The 19,859-nt window shown below is 36.4% G+C and overlaps 1 protein-coding gene across 4 annotated transcripts in view; it reads right to left on the reverse strand.

Moving 5' to 3' along the window:
• The window catches only part of TRAPPC9 (trafficking protein particle complex subunit 9), a 451,266-nt gene that overhangs the window by 215,937 nt on the left and 215,470 nt on the right, over positions 1-19,859 (reverse strand). For all 4 annotated transcript variants that reach the window (XM_058832179.1, XM_058832180.1, XM_058832181.1 and 1 more), the window contains one exon: positions 15,364-15,454. In XM_058832179.1, coding sequence (XP_058688162.1) covers positions 15,364-15,454 — 91 coding nt within the window. The remainder of the gene's footprint in view (positions 1-15,363; positions 15,455-19,859) is intronic.

Raw genomic sequence — 19,859 nt, forward strand, 5'->3', positions numbered from 1 at the left:
CATTAGGTCTTATCTCCTTTAGTAAAAAATTAAAAAATAAAAAATTCAAAAACCCTAACTTTCCTAGAATGAATCTTTTGAAGAATGGGTATTGAGACAGTCTTTGGGAAAATAAAATCCTATTCCTAAGAAACAGAACATTTAATGTGATTGGATACATCACTCCCTGAGCATTCATTTCATGCGCAAAATCCTTTTGATGCTTTATACCTTCGGTGTCACAATAAAAATATCTTCTTATTACTGAGGCATGATAAGAGAGTAAACAGCAGCTGTGTGATAGCACTGATGTAGCAGAACATATCCCCCCGAGGATTCTTGACCTTTCAGCCTTGGTTTTCAATGCCGCACCTAAAAATAGCTTTTCTCCACTGACAAACATTACAGCTCCATGCTGCAGAATAGCAATGAGGAGCTTTATGCTCTAATGGCTTTACTATAAATAGAATCTCTTCATTGCTAAAAGCTCTTCATTAAAAGGATTAGTGACTACAACACACAACAGGAACAGCCGATACCAAACCTCGGGCTTTGTAGCACAGGCAGATTTTAAATTTACTCGATTTAAAGGTTTATGAAGTAACTGTGTAACTTGGTGAGTAAAACAGAATGAAAAAGAACCCCTCCCACCTTCAACACAACATTTTGGAGGGCTGATTTTGATATAAAATTAAGAGTTTGCGGAATCAGCTTCCTACTATTCTCATTTTCTCCAGTTCAATGCCAAATTGACTGTATAATGCAATGTCAAAATGGAGCACGAAGGCAAAACAGAACTGATGTCAGTGCTTGAGCATAACAAATTACCAGTTCTCTGCTGGAGCAGAAGAATTCCCATTCCTACCTGGCTTCAGACAGGGACACAGATTCTCCCAGGGCTGGGATGCTGCAGGAGTCACATTTGGGGATAGAAATAGGAGGGTGACAAAGCCAGGGATGACAAGGTGAGCAGCAGAATGGGAATCCCACTTCCGATGTCAGGGTAAATACTTAACAAAGCCAGCTTTAGGAGCTACTGTGAGATACACTGGCAAATACACCATTAGTGATGGCTCACAAATACCCAGCCATGGGAAGATGACCAGAGACAAAATGTAATTAGAGCAGAAATAAGGCATATTTTTTTAAGTGGCAAGTTATCCCAAAATGGCAACAGTGAAGGACTGACCACAAAGTCCAAAACTTTGAGGAATAAGATAAATATTACTTGCCAAATGTGAGATAAATTGACCATCTACAAATATTAGAAGAAGACAAGCTTGTCAAATACTCTGTTAACAAAATTGTGTCTGAAGCATTCACAGATTTTTAAACTTCACTGGTACAAACGGTGGTCAATCAAGGAAATTCAACCTCTCTGAGACTGATTGTATTTGAAGATATGCAGCAACTTTGCATATTCACTGGAGAAAGGAAACTATTGCATTCCCAGGTATAGTTTACTTGCTCCCATCTTAGCCTGGACTACAGAGCCACTTTCCATGAGCCACAGCAGCCAACAATCAGCAGTGCTTACAAGTAACCTCACCAATGGGCTACTGCCATATGTGTGTGAACATCTTAGCCCAAAACATCCACCTGACAGAAGGTGATCAGAAAATATATACTGAATATTAAGCCTTCAACCCACTGAGGTTCTGAAGGAACATCTGCCTTTGGAGCCATTCTATATTTTTAGTTGAAAAAACAGTGTACCATCTGATTGCCCATCAATGAATTCCATTCATGGGTCTTTGGTTTGTTTGTTTTTTCCCCTGATGTTCTGCAAATATGGTCTTGTTTCAGTACTTTTAATTTGCTTGAATTAAAGCAGATGTAATAATGTCATTCAAATTATTTTTTTTTAATAAAAGCCACAGATCTGAGTAGTTGAAAGCAATGGCACATTTGACTGTATTCTGGGTTTTCCTCTTTTATATTTGTTTACTGTTAGAGAACAGAAATTTTATCAAACATAAACCAAATTTAGATTACCAAAATAACTAAGGATGGCTTTTCCCCCTCTGACATTTAGACAAATGGCAAATTTTGATTGCCTGCAAAAATTGCTGAAATGCAAAACTGCATGCTTTTTTTCATTTTAAATTAGAGGATTTGCTACTAACATGCCATATGCTGTGTGATATGTTTAACAGAATGTTACACTTCTAATTGCATACCAATCAAGGCCTCATATTTTTCAACAATTAGCAGAGCAAAGTATAAATTTCCTCATGTCGTTGGTGCTTTCAGGCATCCAGCAGTGCCTACAATATTTTAATCCACACTTCTCCCAAATCACAAACATAATTTCTCTTCAGTGAGAGACCTCCAGATATAGGAGACTGAAAAGAAGAGGATGGGGGCAGAGGAGAAAGAACAACGTATTTCTACTGACAGCACCAGCCTTCTGACTTCCCAGGATTCCACAAAAGTCTAAGATATTCAACCCCAAAAATGAGGAGGGGATCTCAGCTGGGGTTTTATGTGAATATGTTTATAATGTCTTGACTGGATGATGGGTTTTTTTTATACATATATAAAAATATAATTATATATTATATAAAAACACCATAATGAGGTTTCTCTGTTAACAGGAGCTGAAAGAAATAAGTCTGCAGCTATTTTTGACATCTTAAGGATCTTACAGAATTAATTATTCTGTACATTCAAAAATCACCCATTTTCAGGGGTGAAGAAAATAGATGTTCTCAAGACTTGGCAATTAAGCCTAGTTTGAATGGAGTATGGGAATGGAAAAATCAGAAACAGCTCTCCAGGTAGATCTTGGGAACTTTAATTTTTAGGCAGCAGAAGGTATCCAAGCCTGATTTTCACCATACAGTTTTCAGAAGTTTCAGAACATTTTATGTTGTTTATAGCTCATTTTTCATTTGTATCTATTAACTCACTTGCTGATATTCAAATTTCACTAACAATGATGAGACTTCCCATCATATAATTTATTATTTGTAATGGAGCATGAGTGAGCTACCTAATGAATAGCAAGATGAGTTGGATTCATTTTAATCCCTGTTCAAAGCAGAAAGAATCCCCAATGACTTTTCTCCTAGGCATTATCACATACAAGTGAAATTTTACAGAGTAAAGTATTTACTTGTGTTTATTCTAGTGTTTGCAAACTTTAATAAATTAAGTTTGCCATCAGAATATGAAGTAATGAAATTAAAGACTGGATAATCACTGCTTATAAAGGTAGCTGCAATGTGCTATTAATTGCCACATACCACGTACTCAAATTCAATTTCTAGTGAAATGCTCAGGGCCAGTGGAAACTTTAGCATTGGAAATATTTGAAGCTGAACATGTATCTCCTGTTTCATCAGTGTTATCTCAGAAAACCCCTTCACACAACCTCCTCTCTAGATTTTTGCATTTCTGGAAAGGCACAGGAGTCATCACTATATTATTTCCATTTAAAGCTTCTTCTCAAAAATGGTTCAAAAACTTAATATCTGCAAGCTTATGTATAAATAGTACTATCCAACAGTATTACCTAATGGAATACTGGGAGTAAATATGAAAGCTCTTAGCATGAACTTCTGGGAAAAAAGACAATAACTGAACAGTCAAGGGTCACATTTGGAATTTGTGCCATTGAGAAATGTCCACAATCTATAGAGAATGCAGTGAGGTTTTAATTAGAGGAGTAAACTATGTGAGATAAGTGATGCCACAGCCAACCTGCATCAAAAGTCCAAAGGAGCAAGGTTTTAGAATCTACAGGCCACTAAATCTGAATACAATGTAGTTCCTGGGCTAAATGGCATCTTCGGTTTTCTGCAGTTTTTTGGTCCCTTCACCTTTAAATTTAGACATGTAACAATTTTCTGCTGAGTTCATACCATCAAAATACCCAAATTAACTTAAGGTTTGCTGATTATTATGGCACTTTGGCAAACAAACAGCTCCACAGTCTGAAACTCCAGTTGAATGACAGAGGTAAATGCCATCTGTGGTATTTTACATAAATTAGGTAAAATGACTGGATTATTACCAGGTTGTCAGCACCAGAGGAATACAAAAGACACTTTAAAGGAGAACAAGAAGGATTAAGAATGATGCCATACCATATGTCAGAGTTGTTGGTAATTTCACTCAATACACAGCCTAAGAAATGATTTATTACACTAAAAGAAGGGTTTGTGAAGGTTAATTCTGCATGATGAACAAGTAGCAGGATTTTTTTTACTCTCTCAAAATAACAGAAGAGTTTCATTGTCTGCCACCATGCCTTTTGAAGAACAGCTTCCAGATTATCATCACCAACCTCTATTACGAGCTGCCTCCCCTATCAGATGTGTATCACTTCATGTCACAGTCCTGCTCCCTTCTGCTCATTTTTACTTGTCTGATTCATGCACAGCATTCTCAGAGGTACAAAACCATGTACTGTGACAGCCACAAAGCCAAAACAATTCCTCACAAGCAAACAATCCTGTATTGCCTCTTTGTCATTCCTTGTCTTGTGTCACTCCAGAATGTTTTTTACCTTTGTTTAGCATCTATTTGTTCTGCAGGGATTTCTGAGTATTACTGAGTCCAAATAGCTGCACTACAACCTTCCCAAAAATGCAGTTATTGTGTAATGAAAATTAACATAAACTTGAAATTTACTTGCATATCTGGGGTTGCTAGCAACTGTTAAATTTCCAGCCTGTAAGGCTGATACTGCTTTATTGCACTATTGGTCATGGTGCTGAGTACCTGAAACTTGAAATTTAATCAAAATTAACTTCTAATGATTTTGGTGTTTTAATTATTCCACATTTAATCAAAGTGACTACATTATTATCCATCTTAAACATTCAAGACCCTAGGAGAGATACACTAGAGACACAGAAGCAGCTTGTTAAACACTGTATTGTAGCCAGGCACCAACAACTCTCACATTGGTCTTAATTCGTAAACTTTGGTATGAGGCAGAAGGTTTAACAAGCTGGATTTACTCCATCATTGCCTGTTTCAAACTCCTGCTTGTGAGACAGGCAATGCTGGTTTCATCAGCTTACATCATGTTCTGTGAAATACTAAATATTCACTATAACTTGGTGGTTGATGAAGGACAACAGAGAGCCTTGGAAATGATAGCACAGATTCACTTTAAGGTGGAGATCATTAAGGATCCATGTCAGGAATAATGCTACTGAAGATCTAAGCTTGTCAAGCAGATCTAAGAAAACAAAAAACACACTTTACACCAGACACAGACAAAGGCTACTGAGATAATTGTGGGGTGAGAAATAAAAAAAGAACCCTCTGCTATCAAAGAGACTGGGAGAGTTAGTCCTGACTGCTGTCTCAAGATGCACAAAAGAAAGAGCAAGAGTGATAAAAGGCAAACATCAGAGACTGAGAAAAGCTATTTAAACTAAAGAACAATATTGACATGAGAACAAAAGAGCTGGAAATGAGTCACAAATAAATTTAATCTTGAAATTCCTATTTGCAGCAAGGATCTCAGACAGGGCTCAATAAGTTTACAAAAGGCTCTCCAAACAAAATTATATTGAGACACCTTCTGCAGTCTACTGAATTAAATAACATGAAGATGTATATTTCATGTTATGAGATTAATTTAAAGCAATATGCAGACAAAGCACAATCTACTAAGTGCCCATGAGCAGAAATCATCTCCTTCAAACACAGCCGAAATATTTAACAAAAACAGTCCATAATTAGCAAATGGTGAGCGCATTGCTGATTAATACCTTCATTAGGAACAGATGTTCAGAAAGTCACTCGTTGATCCAGCTAAAATACATACGAAATTGTAGTTGCAAAGAAAACAGAAGAGGTAATTTTGGCTCTAACAGGCAAAAGTTCAGGTTGTTCACTCCGACAGCTGCCCACTGACCTTATTTCCATCCCATTCTCAGAGAGATTGCATTTCTCACTCGTTTTTATTTTCCATACTTCAAACTACTTTTTGGCTATTTGGTTAGTGAGATAAACCTGGATGTTTTCTTCCTGGAAGTGAAGCATGTATAGGAAAAGAGAGGTGATGCAGTTGCTGGGAGTTAAGCACCATGAAGGAGCTCAGTGGGCAGGACAGTGTGGACACCCATCCCTGTGGGGTCACCTCCTGTTTTGGGGGATTTATGCCTGGGCCTCAATTACTGGGCACAATGAAGGAGCTATAAATATGTCTCATTTCAGAGAAAGGTGCCAAGTGATCCAATGCAGAGGTGCAAAGTCGTGTTTTACTCAGCCTGAGCTCAGAGTAAGGCCAAGCCCCAGCCCAGGTCTGGGCTGCTGATTATACCCCAGCAGGTCTCCAGCTGAAGTCTGCAGCTCGTGAGTGGCACCAAAGCAGCTCTGAGGCTTCACGTCCTGCTAAAACAAATTTACTAAATGCTTCCACAGCTGGGAGCACTGATGGAAGGCTTCCCATCAGAACCATTCAAGGCTGGTGGCAGCTGCTTCTGCTCTGAAGTTTCTGATTTACGGTCTCCAACGCTTTTAATACCTGGGTTTTTCCTTTGACTTGAACAACTCAACCCCATATTTCACTCAGAAAACTGACAGTTGACTCTTTATCAAAGCACATAAATGTAATTATCCTTTGACACTTCTTTTAATTATTGAGGATTGCTCCTGCTGCCTCTTTTTCTTTCCTGAAGTTTTCACATGAGGCAAGCAATTACATCTCTGCGTAATTCCAAATACTGCCGAGACATTTTACCTTTTCCATATCCTACTAACATTTTTAATTGACTCTTCCTTATTTCACCTCATGTGTCTGGCCTTGATATAGAAATTCTGTAACAGCTCTGTATGTGTCTTGTATTATTGAGCCACAACTTCATATGATACTATGCAAAATGTAACGAGTAATAAAAACCAACTTGAGTATCATTTGACAAAAGCCCTTTTATACAAAGCCATCCTACAGAATGCATTTGCTCAGTTTCCCTTTTATATTCTGAGATGGAAAAAATTGTGTCTCCTACTGTAATTTTTTCTAATGGATCCACAGGTAATGAGAAATATTATTAAAGTGACCCTGAATTTCTGCCTAGTAAGGAAACAGACATTAAATAAGAAGTCCAAGTTCCCTATTGAGTATACATTATGAATAAATACACAGAATTACAGCTCAGGAAAGATTTTCTGTTTCACTGGCTTCTTTTGTAAAATCAAATCAATTAATGATTCAAGTGAACCAAATGAAACTAAGTTTTATTATTTTAATTAAACTGACTAAGTTTCTTAATCCTAAGGTCTAGGATAGAAAATAAAAACCAAAAGTAATATCTAGTTCTGATATTGTTTTACTGAAGGGACAATGGGGAGATGCAATAGGCTAAGAAAAATCACAAAATGGAGGAAAAAATATCTTATGCTAAAAAACAGATGGCTAGATGTCAAATTTGAGAGAGACTGAAAAGGAGAGGACATGAAAGAGAGCACTTCAGTCAAAGCACGTGTTTCTTCATACAAATCTGCTCTGGTCTCTGTACTCCTGAGGTTTTGACAGTTGGAAGCCATTAATTTCAGAATTACAAGGCTTATTGAGCTGGATTTATGGTCTTTGCAGTTGTTAATTCACTTCTGCTTCCTTGATTAAGTAAAAAACTGATTCAGAATGAACAATGAAAATGAAGGCAACTTCCCTAAAAAAAATATCTGGAGAACTTCTGCTGATGGAAAGTCACACTGGCCTTAACCAATGAGTCAAAACCCATGAGGTGGGAGAAGAACTCTTGGAAATACTTGGGAAAATTTGCTTTTAGTATAACAAAATAAAAGGGAAATGTTCAATTTATCTTGACTAAGTACAAACTTCAAACTACAGCAGAAGTAGTACTACATGAGCATTTCTACTGAGAAGACATCATGGTCCAGTCAAATGACAAATTTTCTTGGTAATAAAGGGCCTGATCCCAAGCACAGCATGGCCAGCAAGGCAACTGCTTTCATTTACAGCATTCCTACATTTCAGTTCCAAGCATGTCCTTTGTTTTCTTCCAGTGAAATAAAACAAAACTGAGAAGTGTCAGCCTCTGCACTGAGGCCTCCCCTCCTGTTTATTGCCCCAAATCAATCTCACATAAAACCTGTCCTACACAGGAGATTCAGGGTAGTCCTCCACTGCCATTAGCATATTTTCCATTTCTCATTCTCTACACATTTATCTGTACAATTCATTTAATTGTTGGGCAATTAAAATCTTGCCTGATCAAAGCATTTTTCTCCCTTCTCTTGTTAATACATACATCTTCTGATCTAATTTCCATTTTTTTAAGTTGTCCACAAGCTGAAACATTTTTTTTTCTACATTTTTATTCAAATGGTGTTTTCTGTGCTCATCAAAGGAATAGAAATCTATTTCCCTGCAGATTCACTGATAGGTTTTCATCAACTACCTTACAAGACAGCTTTTTTGTCTTTTCAATCTTCTTCCTTACAATTATCTTCACACAGTTCTTTTTGAACATGTAACCCATTGTCATAATTATTACAGTAGCTTTTCATTTTTAATTTGGATATTCATTTAATCTATTATTCAATTTACTGCTAACAATACCTAGAAAATGAAGTACCTTGCATAACTGCATGACAATTTATCATCATTATGGTGTTTCTCAGGCTTAACTGAAATGTTGTAAGGAATACTCCTATAAAGAAATAAATAAGGCATGGCTGATCTTTTTTTTTTTTTTCCTTAAAGATATAATGGTTTTGTAAATTAAATACTGAACATAGTCCCTTAATCCACACAGAAAATTTATTAGGCACATGTACCTGATCAAGCTTGAATGAGTTAATTTCCCTTCTTCCACAACATCCTGTTCCTTTTTTCTCTTTTCTTGTATCTGATTAAACACCATTTTTCAGTACTTTCATCTCCACCAGTATTTCTACTGTAATGTTATTCTAAAACCCTTAACATTGTGCTGAAAATCATATTTGCTCCTTACTTCAGCAATTTTTCTGCTCTTCTGGTCCTCTGATGGATTCCTGGAGAACAGTCAACTTTTGATTTTTCTAATTAAAAAAATGCATCTCAGAGATTCTGCAACTCAAAGCAAGCAGACTGTAGGTGTTCTAAGTAGTGAATACACAACTCACCCATCAGATTTTCTCAACTTTGGACAACTGATCAAATTTTATTCAGTGTAATATCTTTATAGTACAAACCTGCTAATAGTCTTCATTGCTAGATCACCTCTGAAACTTCACAGTTTCCTGTTGTTTGATTTGAGCTCTTCTGTTAAGAAGTTTCATTAGAGGTTTGGACAAATGTCACATAAACCTTTCCTCACAGCTGAATTACTCTGGGAGCTCAGAGGAACACCTAATTAAACAATTTCCAACCACTTCAGACAGCTGATCTTGTACCAAATTTCTGTGTTACTTGTCTCAGAACAGATAAACACCTTTTTTGGACTACATTTCATCTGTTTCACTTATGACACTTGGTTTTTGAGATTATTGAAATATTGCATAAATACAGAGGGAGGCTTTTGACCAAGACCTGCAGTGACAGGATGAGGGGAAAGCCTTTTAAACTGAAGAGGGCAGGTTTAGCTTAGACTTAAGGAAACAATTCTTTACAATAGGGTGGTGAGACAGTGGAACAGGTTGCCCAGAATATCTGTGGATGATCCTAGACCAGTACTTAGACCTCTCCCTTAGTATTTATTACCCTATTTTTAATCCCAGTCCTCTCATTGCTTCGTTAGAAATGCTCGACCTGAAGCTCCAGCTGCCAGTTCCTTCAGAATTCTGATATGAAGCAACCACTGGCACTCACACAACCTCTCTCAGGCCATTCCATAAGAGGTTTTGTTGATTTATTTTCACTTCAGGGCACTCTCTTTACTCTTAGCATCTTTCCCTTGAAATCACTACCTTTTCTGTTTCAGATAAGGTTTCAAAAAAGAAAAAAGTTTTTATTTTCTTCAAAAAGAAAAAAATTTCAGTTTTGAGTAACCAAGGCTTGGGTAGGAATTAGAAACAACAGCTGCTTCAAAACACATCACACAATAGTGTGTTTTGACATGAGAGACCATTATTCCTGTGCCAGATGCCCCAGTTCCATCAAGTTAGTCCAATTTTTCTGAGTACTACCCCAGTCCCTCAACACTTCCCAGGAACTAAAGCATGTTGCTTGCTTGACATTGCCAAAATATCCTCCAAAACAGCCTGCACACAAGCTGCTAAGATATGAAAGTGTTCCCACCTCTCTTGGATCTTAAAAATAAAAAGGAAAAACCTGAAGATTTTTCTAAATGGATGAGAAAGGTCGTTTACCTTGCAAAGTCCATTTATCACCAGACTGTTTCTCAGTTTTGGTTGTCCTGTGAATCAGACTGTGATTTTTCTACCTTACAGACAGCTTACTCTTGAGATTTCCTGGCTAATGCTCTTGGTTTCATCTTTCCAATGATGACAATGGCCAGACTACCATAATGCTAAAATAGAAATAATTGCAGAATATTTTAGTTTGTGTTCATATTTAGTTCATGTGAATGAACACAGTAATATTCACCATTTTTCTCCTGGCCATGCCCTGCTGATCTCTGCATCTCAGAGCCTGAATCTATATAATATAAATTATCCTGTCTAGGGCCTAGGAGGGGTTTGTTTATTAAAAGAGAAAGTACAACTACTTCCTTACAGTTCCCCATTAAGTTCAGTCTTTGAAAACACATCCAAGACAGCCTTGGAATTTCAAATATGGAGGAGAAGCAGTTGTAGGACTGCCCTGGCTTAAACCAAACTCTGAATAATGGTCCTGTGTGCAGAGATCTGGCTCATTTTAACTAAGCCCATGGGGACAAGATTGTCCAGGGGACATCCAAAACACAGCTTAGAGCTGCATTATTTACTCACTGGTAGACACAACAAAATATTTTCTTGTGCATTCAGGATGCAGTGATATCACACTGCTGAAATCTCTTAATAACATGAATTATGGAAAGAAAGATTTAATTATTGTCTAAGGTCAGGCTGGAAACTACAAAATAAAATTGGTGTGTAGCTTCAGTAATTAATGCTAATATCCACAAAACATAAAGCTGTAAACTCATTATGATTTGGTGCTCTCTAAAACATACAGTTAATTATTAAGATAATTTATTTTTAAAGTAATGCTTCCATAAGGTGCTTTGTGAAACTTAACCAGACTGAACTTCCAAACAAGCTGTCATGAACCATATGTTCATAAAACACTTCAAGACTTTAAAATCCACATCTTCTATTGATTCCAACTACCTCTGAGGGGCAATTTAGCACCACTTTCTCTTCTGAGTTTTTTAGTTTTCTCTAAGTACAATAATCCTACATGCTGAAGATAGGCACAGAATTTATTGTGGGCCCACAACAAGGGGTATAGCATTTTCTACCAAGAAGTAAATAATCAAGACTTTGTCTAGTGCCCATCCCTTTTCTTATTTATGACCTGAGCAGCACCCAGCAGCAGTGATTTTAGTTCTCCTGTAATCACATACTAGGAAATAAAATACACTGCATTGGGAAAAGGCATCCAAGTACACTAAAACATTGAAACTGTACTGAAATTTATATTTTTTTAAGGGAAAGAAGAAGGGAAGAATTAATGAAATGAGTGAATGAAATAAAAGAGTGAATGAAAGCAAAAAGCTATTTCTGGACTTTTTCCACGGTGAAGCTTGACAAATGCATGTTTCTTGGAATACTACTGTTAGTAATATTAGAGTTCATGTGTGATCATTCAGTTATTCAGTTAGTTTCTAGGGAGAAAGAAAAACATTTGTTTGATATATTAAAAACCTCTAGCTCTTTTCAGTGTCTAAAGTTCAAAATTCCTAAACCAATTCTCTCCAATAAACCTTCCCTCTTACACACATGAGGGTGATCAGGAAAAGATTTTTCAGTGAAGGAAATTGTGTTTATTTTGCTTTATGTAGGTGAATTCAAAACAAGTTTCTGTTGTGAAAATTGTTTGCAGGACTTAAAGTGTCAGGAACATGTTGTTTCAGAGGAACTTCTCACTGAATGCAGGAATATCCCAAGCCCAGCCTGTTGCAGGGTCAATGAGCCTTTTTCAAACACAATCTACTTCAAGTTCAATAAAATCTCATGCAGACATTTATACCTAAGATAATTTTGCTATGGGAAGCAGAAAAGCACCATCAAAACTGATAAGTGTTCGGTCCCAGGATTTTGCTTGCTTGCAAAGTCAGTGGCATAAATCAAATAAAAATTGAAAAATTCCTGCACAGGCAGCAGCTACAGATGACTCCATCAGATCATTTCCAACCCCAACCACGGGGTTTGCATGGCACACGTCTTTGAGGAGGTTTGGTTCTCTTCATCAAACTTTGCAGGCTCTGTTTCCTTGATTTGATGATATTAATGTATTCACCCTAAAACCACATCTATGCCTACATTTGGTTTGTTGCCCAGCCGTAAAAAGAAAATATGTCATAAATTTTATAGAACATTGAACCTGGTGGTGTTGAGCAAGATGATTTTCAATTACACGTGATTTACTCACCTGCCTAACAGACAACTTCATTTTACAGAGATGTCCTAAATCTTAAAATCAATTTTAACAACGCATTAAGAACTCTCACTCCAGCCTTTGACGTATTTTCTTTTTTATTATTCCTCATGTCTTACTTTTCTCTTCCCCACTCATTTAAATATATTAAATCAAAACAAAGTATTCACCAGATCACTTTTTTCCCCTCTCTATGACAAATTTCAAACGTAACTTCTTACCCTCATAACAAAATTTCAATGTCACCAACTTTTGATTCTACTCTTTGCCTTGCATTTAATGAAAAAAGGACAGGATTGTCAAATTTACATGAAAAATTATTTCAATATGATTTCATAATTCTAGAGACGTAATATTAAGTCTTATATGAATTAAATATGCCAATTTTAAAAGGAATGTTGGAGTACAGCTTCTACAAATTTGAATAAGAGCCAGTCATTTTTTTAATCAAAACCATGTTAAATATTCATTCATGTTTCACTGTGAGCACTTATAATAAAGTAAACCCTTCAATGTGACCATCAATATAACAAAATCCTTGAATAACCATAGAATCAATTTTATTGTGTAAAACTAAGCCAAATTTTTAGCCAATTTATGCAAAGGCTATGTCACAAAGATTTCATATCCAAACACAAGTTATTGTTAACATACAGAAAAAACTCAAAGCAAAGCCAGGTCGTAAATATGAACAGTGTAATGATTAAAATTTAAAAAATCCAGCTGATACTACAATACTACAGTGGTTTAAACTTTTAACATATTTCCATGCCTATAAGAATTGACTAGGAAATATACTCTGGCACTGAAAGAGAATTTAAGTCCAAAAGAGTGTGTCACATTGTCTAAGTGCATGCACAAGACACACACATCCCCTGGCTGTCCAAACATTTCAACAGCTCCTTATTATTCCCACCTACCAAACAATAATAAAAACATCTTAATTCCTCCTCCATCCCACACAATATTAAAGAAAAAGTCATCTTGTATTGCCACAGTACAGAGTCTGGAGGGACTGCAGGAGCTGCAGGTAGGGTTACCTGGCTACAAAACTACCAAAAATTTCAATGCTGAATATTCAAAATTATGGTTAACTAAAAGAAGCTAAAATGTCTCCATTGTCTTCAATTCATTCAAAAATGGACAAACTTAGTGTATTATACAAAATAGATCATATTCATTAGCAATTTAATTTAAAAGAAAAATTTTAAAAAAATTAAGTTTATACAAAACTGAACTTTCCACTAGGAAATATAAATAAGTAGTGGCAAACCAAGCATTCAATATCCCACAGGATTGCCCTTTCCCTGCTTTGCTCAGAGTAGAAAATTAAAATATACAACACCATCAGTCAACAGACTGTGCTTCAAAAGATATTGCAGCTATGAAGCAGAGAATATCACAGAGTTTTGGCTGAAAACTCAAGTAACTGGGACTCTTTAACTGAATTAATCAGCAGCCTGAGAAATAACCAACTCCACAGGAGATTTTATTGTAAAGCAGTGCTATGTTCATGCTTTTCAACCAGTGCATCAAAGATCTCTATTCAGGAAGGAATGCCAGGCACAATTCTACGATACAAAAAGCCTCTTTTACTAAGAAAACAGTGGAATTTGGCATAAGGAGAATTAAAAGAAACAAACCAAGGGTACAGTGAAAGAAGAAAAACATGATTTTCATCCTTAAGGTGATGTCCTATGCAGAAGTGCCAAAGAAAGATTTTCCTCCAGACAGCCCAGGTTACAAACCTGCTGATGGTCAAAGGCACTCTGCAGAGCTAAGAAGTGACCAGCCTGAGCTCAAAATACACTCCTGACACAAATCACTCGTTTTATTGGTGAGGCTCAAGTAAATCATGGCCAAATCTTGTCAATCCTAAAAATAATGCTGCCAAATCTTTGAATCCTCTGAAGAATTGAGGCCAGGTAAGCTTGATTTTAGAGGAAGCTGATTATGGCTTACAACAAACTAATTTAAACCATTTTTAATCTTCTCATCTATAAACAAGGTTCTCACAGGTTTTAACATATGAGTTGAGGGTGGTCAACATGCTTGAAAAAAACTCCAAACACTTAAAAGAGTACACAAATAATTAACACAGGCAATCGTTATGGATCATTGTTCCTTAAAGTTGCTCCTCATTAGGTCATCAAAGTATTGAAATATGGGGCATAGAGTTCAATTTGCTTTAAAAGCAAAAGCTTTGGCAACAATTTGCTGATGACCTGGGGACTTTATCTGAAACTTGCAACTCAAATGTTGGGGATAAAACATCCCATGTTCCAAAGCCTCTGAACAAGCCTTGTTGAGAACCTCAGACAGAAGTCATGTTATTACAACTCTTCAAAACTAAATTAATTCAATTTTTCATTGTGGGAACATCATTCTAAATGGAAAATTAAGACAAGTCATTCTTCCCTGCTACCCAGAGTAAAAACATTTTCTGCACCTCAAAAATTAGTAATGCAATTGTCTGGACCATAATAAGAAATATATCACAGGGGCATTACCATTCATATGAAAAAAATTTAGAGAAATTACTTTAAAAACACACACTGTAAAAAAAAGGAGAAATTTAAGTAGCAGCCACGTCTCATACAAGAAAACTAGGACTGAAAATTACAGGAAAAGGTGCACAGTCAGGTTTCATATTTACTATCACCAAACAGTGGTACGTAAAACAAAACAGATATCAATTCTCCATTTATCTTCAGTTAAATAAAACAGCTAAAGGAAAATGAAATTCCTATCAAATTCTCTGCTATCACAGATTGTCAGTAAATGAAAACATTATCATTCTCATGCTGCTGAAAATTACAAGCCAGTAGATTCCATAAAAAAGATCATCAATCGATTTTGACACTACTCACCCCACTGGAGAGGAGCCAACTGTAGATGCTCCAGGACCAGCTGATTAAGAACCCCTTCCACACTTGCTTCCCCTTCACGCTTCAAGGAAGGGTAAATTGGAATTAAGGAAAATTTTGTTTCAGAGAGGAAAAGGGCATGAGATATGCACAACTTTTATTATTGCAAATCAAAACTGCAATCTACAGAGTCATTAAAGGTTAATGTTACATATGGTTTATTAACCCATAAGTTGACCAACAGTAAAAGTACAGCAGTTATTTAATTAATTGTTAAATTAAAATTTTATTCCACTGAGGAGTGTTAAAACCAATGTAAAATGTACTTTAAGCATAATAAAACATGAGTGTAAAAAAGTCTGGGAGCTGCAAAAATGTATAAACTTTAAGTAAGTGCGGGATGGGAATTCAGGACAATAAATTAGGGACAATCTGAAAACAAAAAGGTTAAAATTTGATAGGGCAATAGAAAACAGAACAAAATTTAACAGGGCAACAGAACAGAAGAAATGTCCCCTAGGATAGCCCTGACTGCTGACTTGTTGCCAGTCCCATGGGGGTACAGGGATGTTGGACAGTGACAGTGTCAAACCAAGGGCAAACATCAGACCAGAACCACAGGCACAGAACCTTCAAGCTTCCCTTTCTACCCTGTATGAGCTCAGAAACAGGCCCAGACTGAAAAGAAAAAAAATTAGGAAATTGTTCTTACTCTAAGGACAGCAGAACAGTGAAATAAACTGTTGTGGACAGAAGAATCTCTTTTAAAAGGACTTCAAAACAGGTTAATCAAGTGCTAAAATGAAAGCATAGGCAATATCCAATGTCGTGCAAAGACAGTATTATCCATTTAAACAAATTAATAATAATTTCGTGTGATGAGTCAATCAAGATAACATTTATTTATAACAGGAAGAGCACTGGATTTCTTTTTCCTAATTCCCTGACTGTAGAAAGGCACTGAATTCACAGGGCTTGGAAGCACATGCAGGTGTCAGCACTATCTTGTATCCAGGCATGTGTCCTGCCACAATTAAGGAATAATCTCCTAAAGAGATTCATGAAGATTTCAACCAAGTACTCCAAAAGTACTGGAACCCTGGTCCTCAAAAATCTATCAAAAAATAAATGAATACCTGAGCTTTTATCAACAGCTTCTAAATGTGATCAGTCCCTTTTCTGTAAGCTCTGGAAAGGGACCCACATCATCTGACTGCTGAAGTGTATCACCTGTGTCAGTTAAAAGAAAATTAACAAGCACTGCAGATAACTAATTTCTACCACAGAACATAATCTTGCAGGGTCTCCAGGAGATTTAAAGAAAAGTCTTGAAAGCTCAGAACAAAAGCAAATCTAACAGTGATTGAGACTCAAGAGCTCAGAGAAGATTGAAGAGGAAAATCAATACCAAGTACAGGACTTTTGCATTATTTTTTAAAATATTCTCATTATGCCCTGAAAAATGTCCTAAATAGAACCTTTTATTTTTTTTTCTTCTAAAGGGGCCACAAATAAAGAATTTATTTGTGAAAACCCCAAAGAGTCTGAAAGCTGTAAACACCATTAAAGAAAAGCATCTATTTGGAAAACTGAAGGCAGCAGAATATCACCTTAGAAAAATGTTGCTGCTGAAAAATAAGACTCAGAACACCAGCACAACTCAATAATTTCCATAAAACACACTAGAGGGTAGAGAATAATTTGAATTACTTCACAGAAACAGCAGATAAATAATTCTGTTATCACATCTTTAATCTAAGGACTCTAAGTGAGAGAAAACACTAATAAAAAGGCAGTATTTAAAAGATGCTTTAAAACAGAGTGTCTGACATTAACTGTAACATTAAACTAACTTTACTGTAATTTACTTACAACAGACTCACAGTGGTGCCTGGAATATTACAAATTTTCACTGTTTAGAGCTTCATGGAAAGCTTAATGTCTCAAATAACACCATAAAATTAGTATAAAACAGGTGATTCTCCAATCTTTATCTTTGGTAAATACTACCAAAGCAGATCCATGTATTCAGTTGCAGAATCTTCCCTCTGGAACATAAAACCACAGGAGCCAGTGAGGCAAATCTGGGGAGCTGTGTCCATTCAGGGCTCCTCAGGACAGGAGAGACATGGAGCTCCTGGAGCACAGCCACTGATGGACAACAAAATACGATGGAAGGATTGGAGAACTTCTCCTGCAGGGAAAGGCTGAGGGAGCTGGGGCTGTTCAGCCTTAAAAAGAGAGTGAGAAGGGACCTCATCCCTGTCAGTGTCTGCAGGGAGGGCTCAGAGCAGGGACCAGGCTCTGCTCGGTGTGCCCAGCAATGGGACAAGAGGAACAGGCAGGAACTGATGCCCAGGAAATTCCAGCTGTACATGAGCAATAATTTCCTTCCTGTGCAGTGACCAGATTGCCCAGAGAGGCTGTGGAGTATCCCTTCACTGGAGATATTCCAGAACTGTCTGCACACAATCCTGTGTCTGTGCTCTGGGATGGCCCTGCTGGAGCAGGGAGGTGGCACCAGATGTCACCACTGTGGTCCCTTCCAGCCTGATCCATTCTGAAATACTATGGGTGATTTTTTGGTCTCACATTTCAGAAAAAGCTAGAAATCAAACTGAATGGCTCTTTGCAAAAGCTAAAAAATGTTCAAACAAACAAACAAAAATCCCTAAAAAACAAAAAAACCCAAACAAAAAAAGAGGGGGGGCAACAAAACTAACCAACACAAAAAGAACAAAAAAAAAACCCACAAAAGCAACAAACAACAAAAAAAATAAACCTACCAGAAAAATCCACAAACTGATTAACAGAGAAAATTATTTAATATCCCAAAAGTAGTTTAAGCTTTTACAGCTCAAATTTTCAGATAAATAAATTTCCTTATTCCATCACAAGAACCAAGCTCATTTTTAGCACACTGCTTATTGTCATCTTATGGCAAAAGAAATTCTATAAACAAGAAATAACTCAGTGGGTGTTCTTGTATATTAATCTGGAGGTTCAGTGTCTTATTTGTTTATTTGCCAAACAAACTTATGGTATTAGTTTATCTTAGATACATGGCCATGGACTGTAGAACTGATGAGAAATTTCAATTTTCATAATTTATGTGAAAGAAAAATGTAGCATTTAAATGGTTAGGCTGTTCACAGATTATTTGACTCATGTATTCAGGAAATAAATTGCATTTGTTTAATGAGATCATTGAATGAAGCAGCAGAAGGGAGTCTGGTGGCAAAGGAGGGAAAGGCAAGGTTGAGATGCAACCAAAGAAGTGGACTTGTTAGAACATAAAGGAATAAACACATAAAAGTATTATATGTTCATATGGACCTACAGAGGGATCTGGATCATGGAATTCCGTAACACAGATCTTTGTCTCCTGACTATATTATCAGATAATTACATAAAATTGTTCGTTATAGAACAAATACGAAACTGAACATTGCATCAAACTCATTGCCTTGGAGATGAAAAGTGACCAAAATATTCAGTAAGAAAATATAAAAGGAACAGGAGAGAATAGTTTAACTCCAGAGTTTGTCTAAGACAAAGCCTTTAGAAATCAATGAAAGCAAAGGAGTTGAGCAGGGGTTACCAAGATACCCTTTTATTCTTAGCTCAAAGTCAAAGCTGATAAAAGACACAAGTATAAGATCCAGGATTTAAAATTCATTGAAAAAGACTGCCCAGATAAACATGAGTACAGACTGCCAAGGTTAAATTTGACCTTGCAGAATCTATCTACTTAACCAAATCTCCACACATTTTGCAGAAGTCTCAGTGCCATCACAAACCTGATCTTCTGTAGGAGCCACACTGCTGATCCAGCCCTCATTTCCTAAAGTTAAATCTTGGTTGTTAACAAAAAGTTAGATATTTGTTATTAACAACACAGGCATCAGCCAGGATTAAAACAGCTGACTTCCAGCACAACAGTTCATATTTAACAGTTCAAGATATTTTCATCTGCACAATCAAAGCAGCCCCAGTGGGGGCCTCAGAGCTAACAAACACACCAACACCAGATGTTGTTTAAAAAATAAAAAATAAAACAAACCTAGAAACCTAATTTTTCACATTTGACACCCTTATTTCACATTTCTGTAGCAACAGATTGAATATGATATAAACTGTTTCATATGAAAAACCTAAATGACAGTTATTTCCCCAGGGAAAACTTTGGTCTTTTACACTGTCTGGATTGCCTCGTGTAGCTGAGTACTCACAATTAGAATACAGTCTGTTACCTAAAACCTCCTGCTTAAAAAGACTATAGGTTTTAGAAAATGGCTTCTATCTGGAAGTTACTGATGTTTTTTCTCCCCACAGAATTCCACATCTTGCATCCTAAAATAAATTATTTTCAATACATATGTCCTTTGCAAATAAATGCAGGTGAGAGAATGTGCATAATCAAAAAACACAGCAAATGTTCATAAATAAAAATCATACTAATTAAAAATAAATCTGCATGAATTGCACATTTTACTTAC

Source organism: Poecile atricapillus, chromosome 2 (genome assembly GCF_030490865.1).
Source record: "Poecile atricapillus isolate bPoeAtr1 chromosome 2, bPoeAtr1.hap1, whole genome shotgun sequence".
NCBI classification, from domain to species: domain Eukaryota; kingdom Metazoa; phylum Chordata; class Aves; order Passeriformes; family Paridae; genus Poecile; species Poecile atricapillus.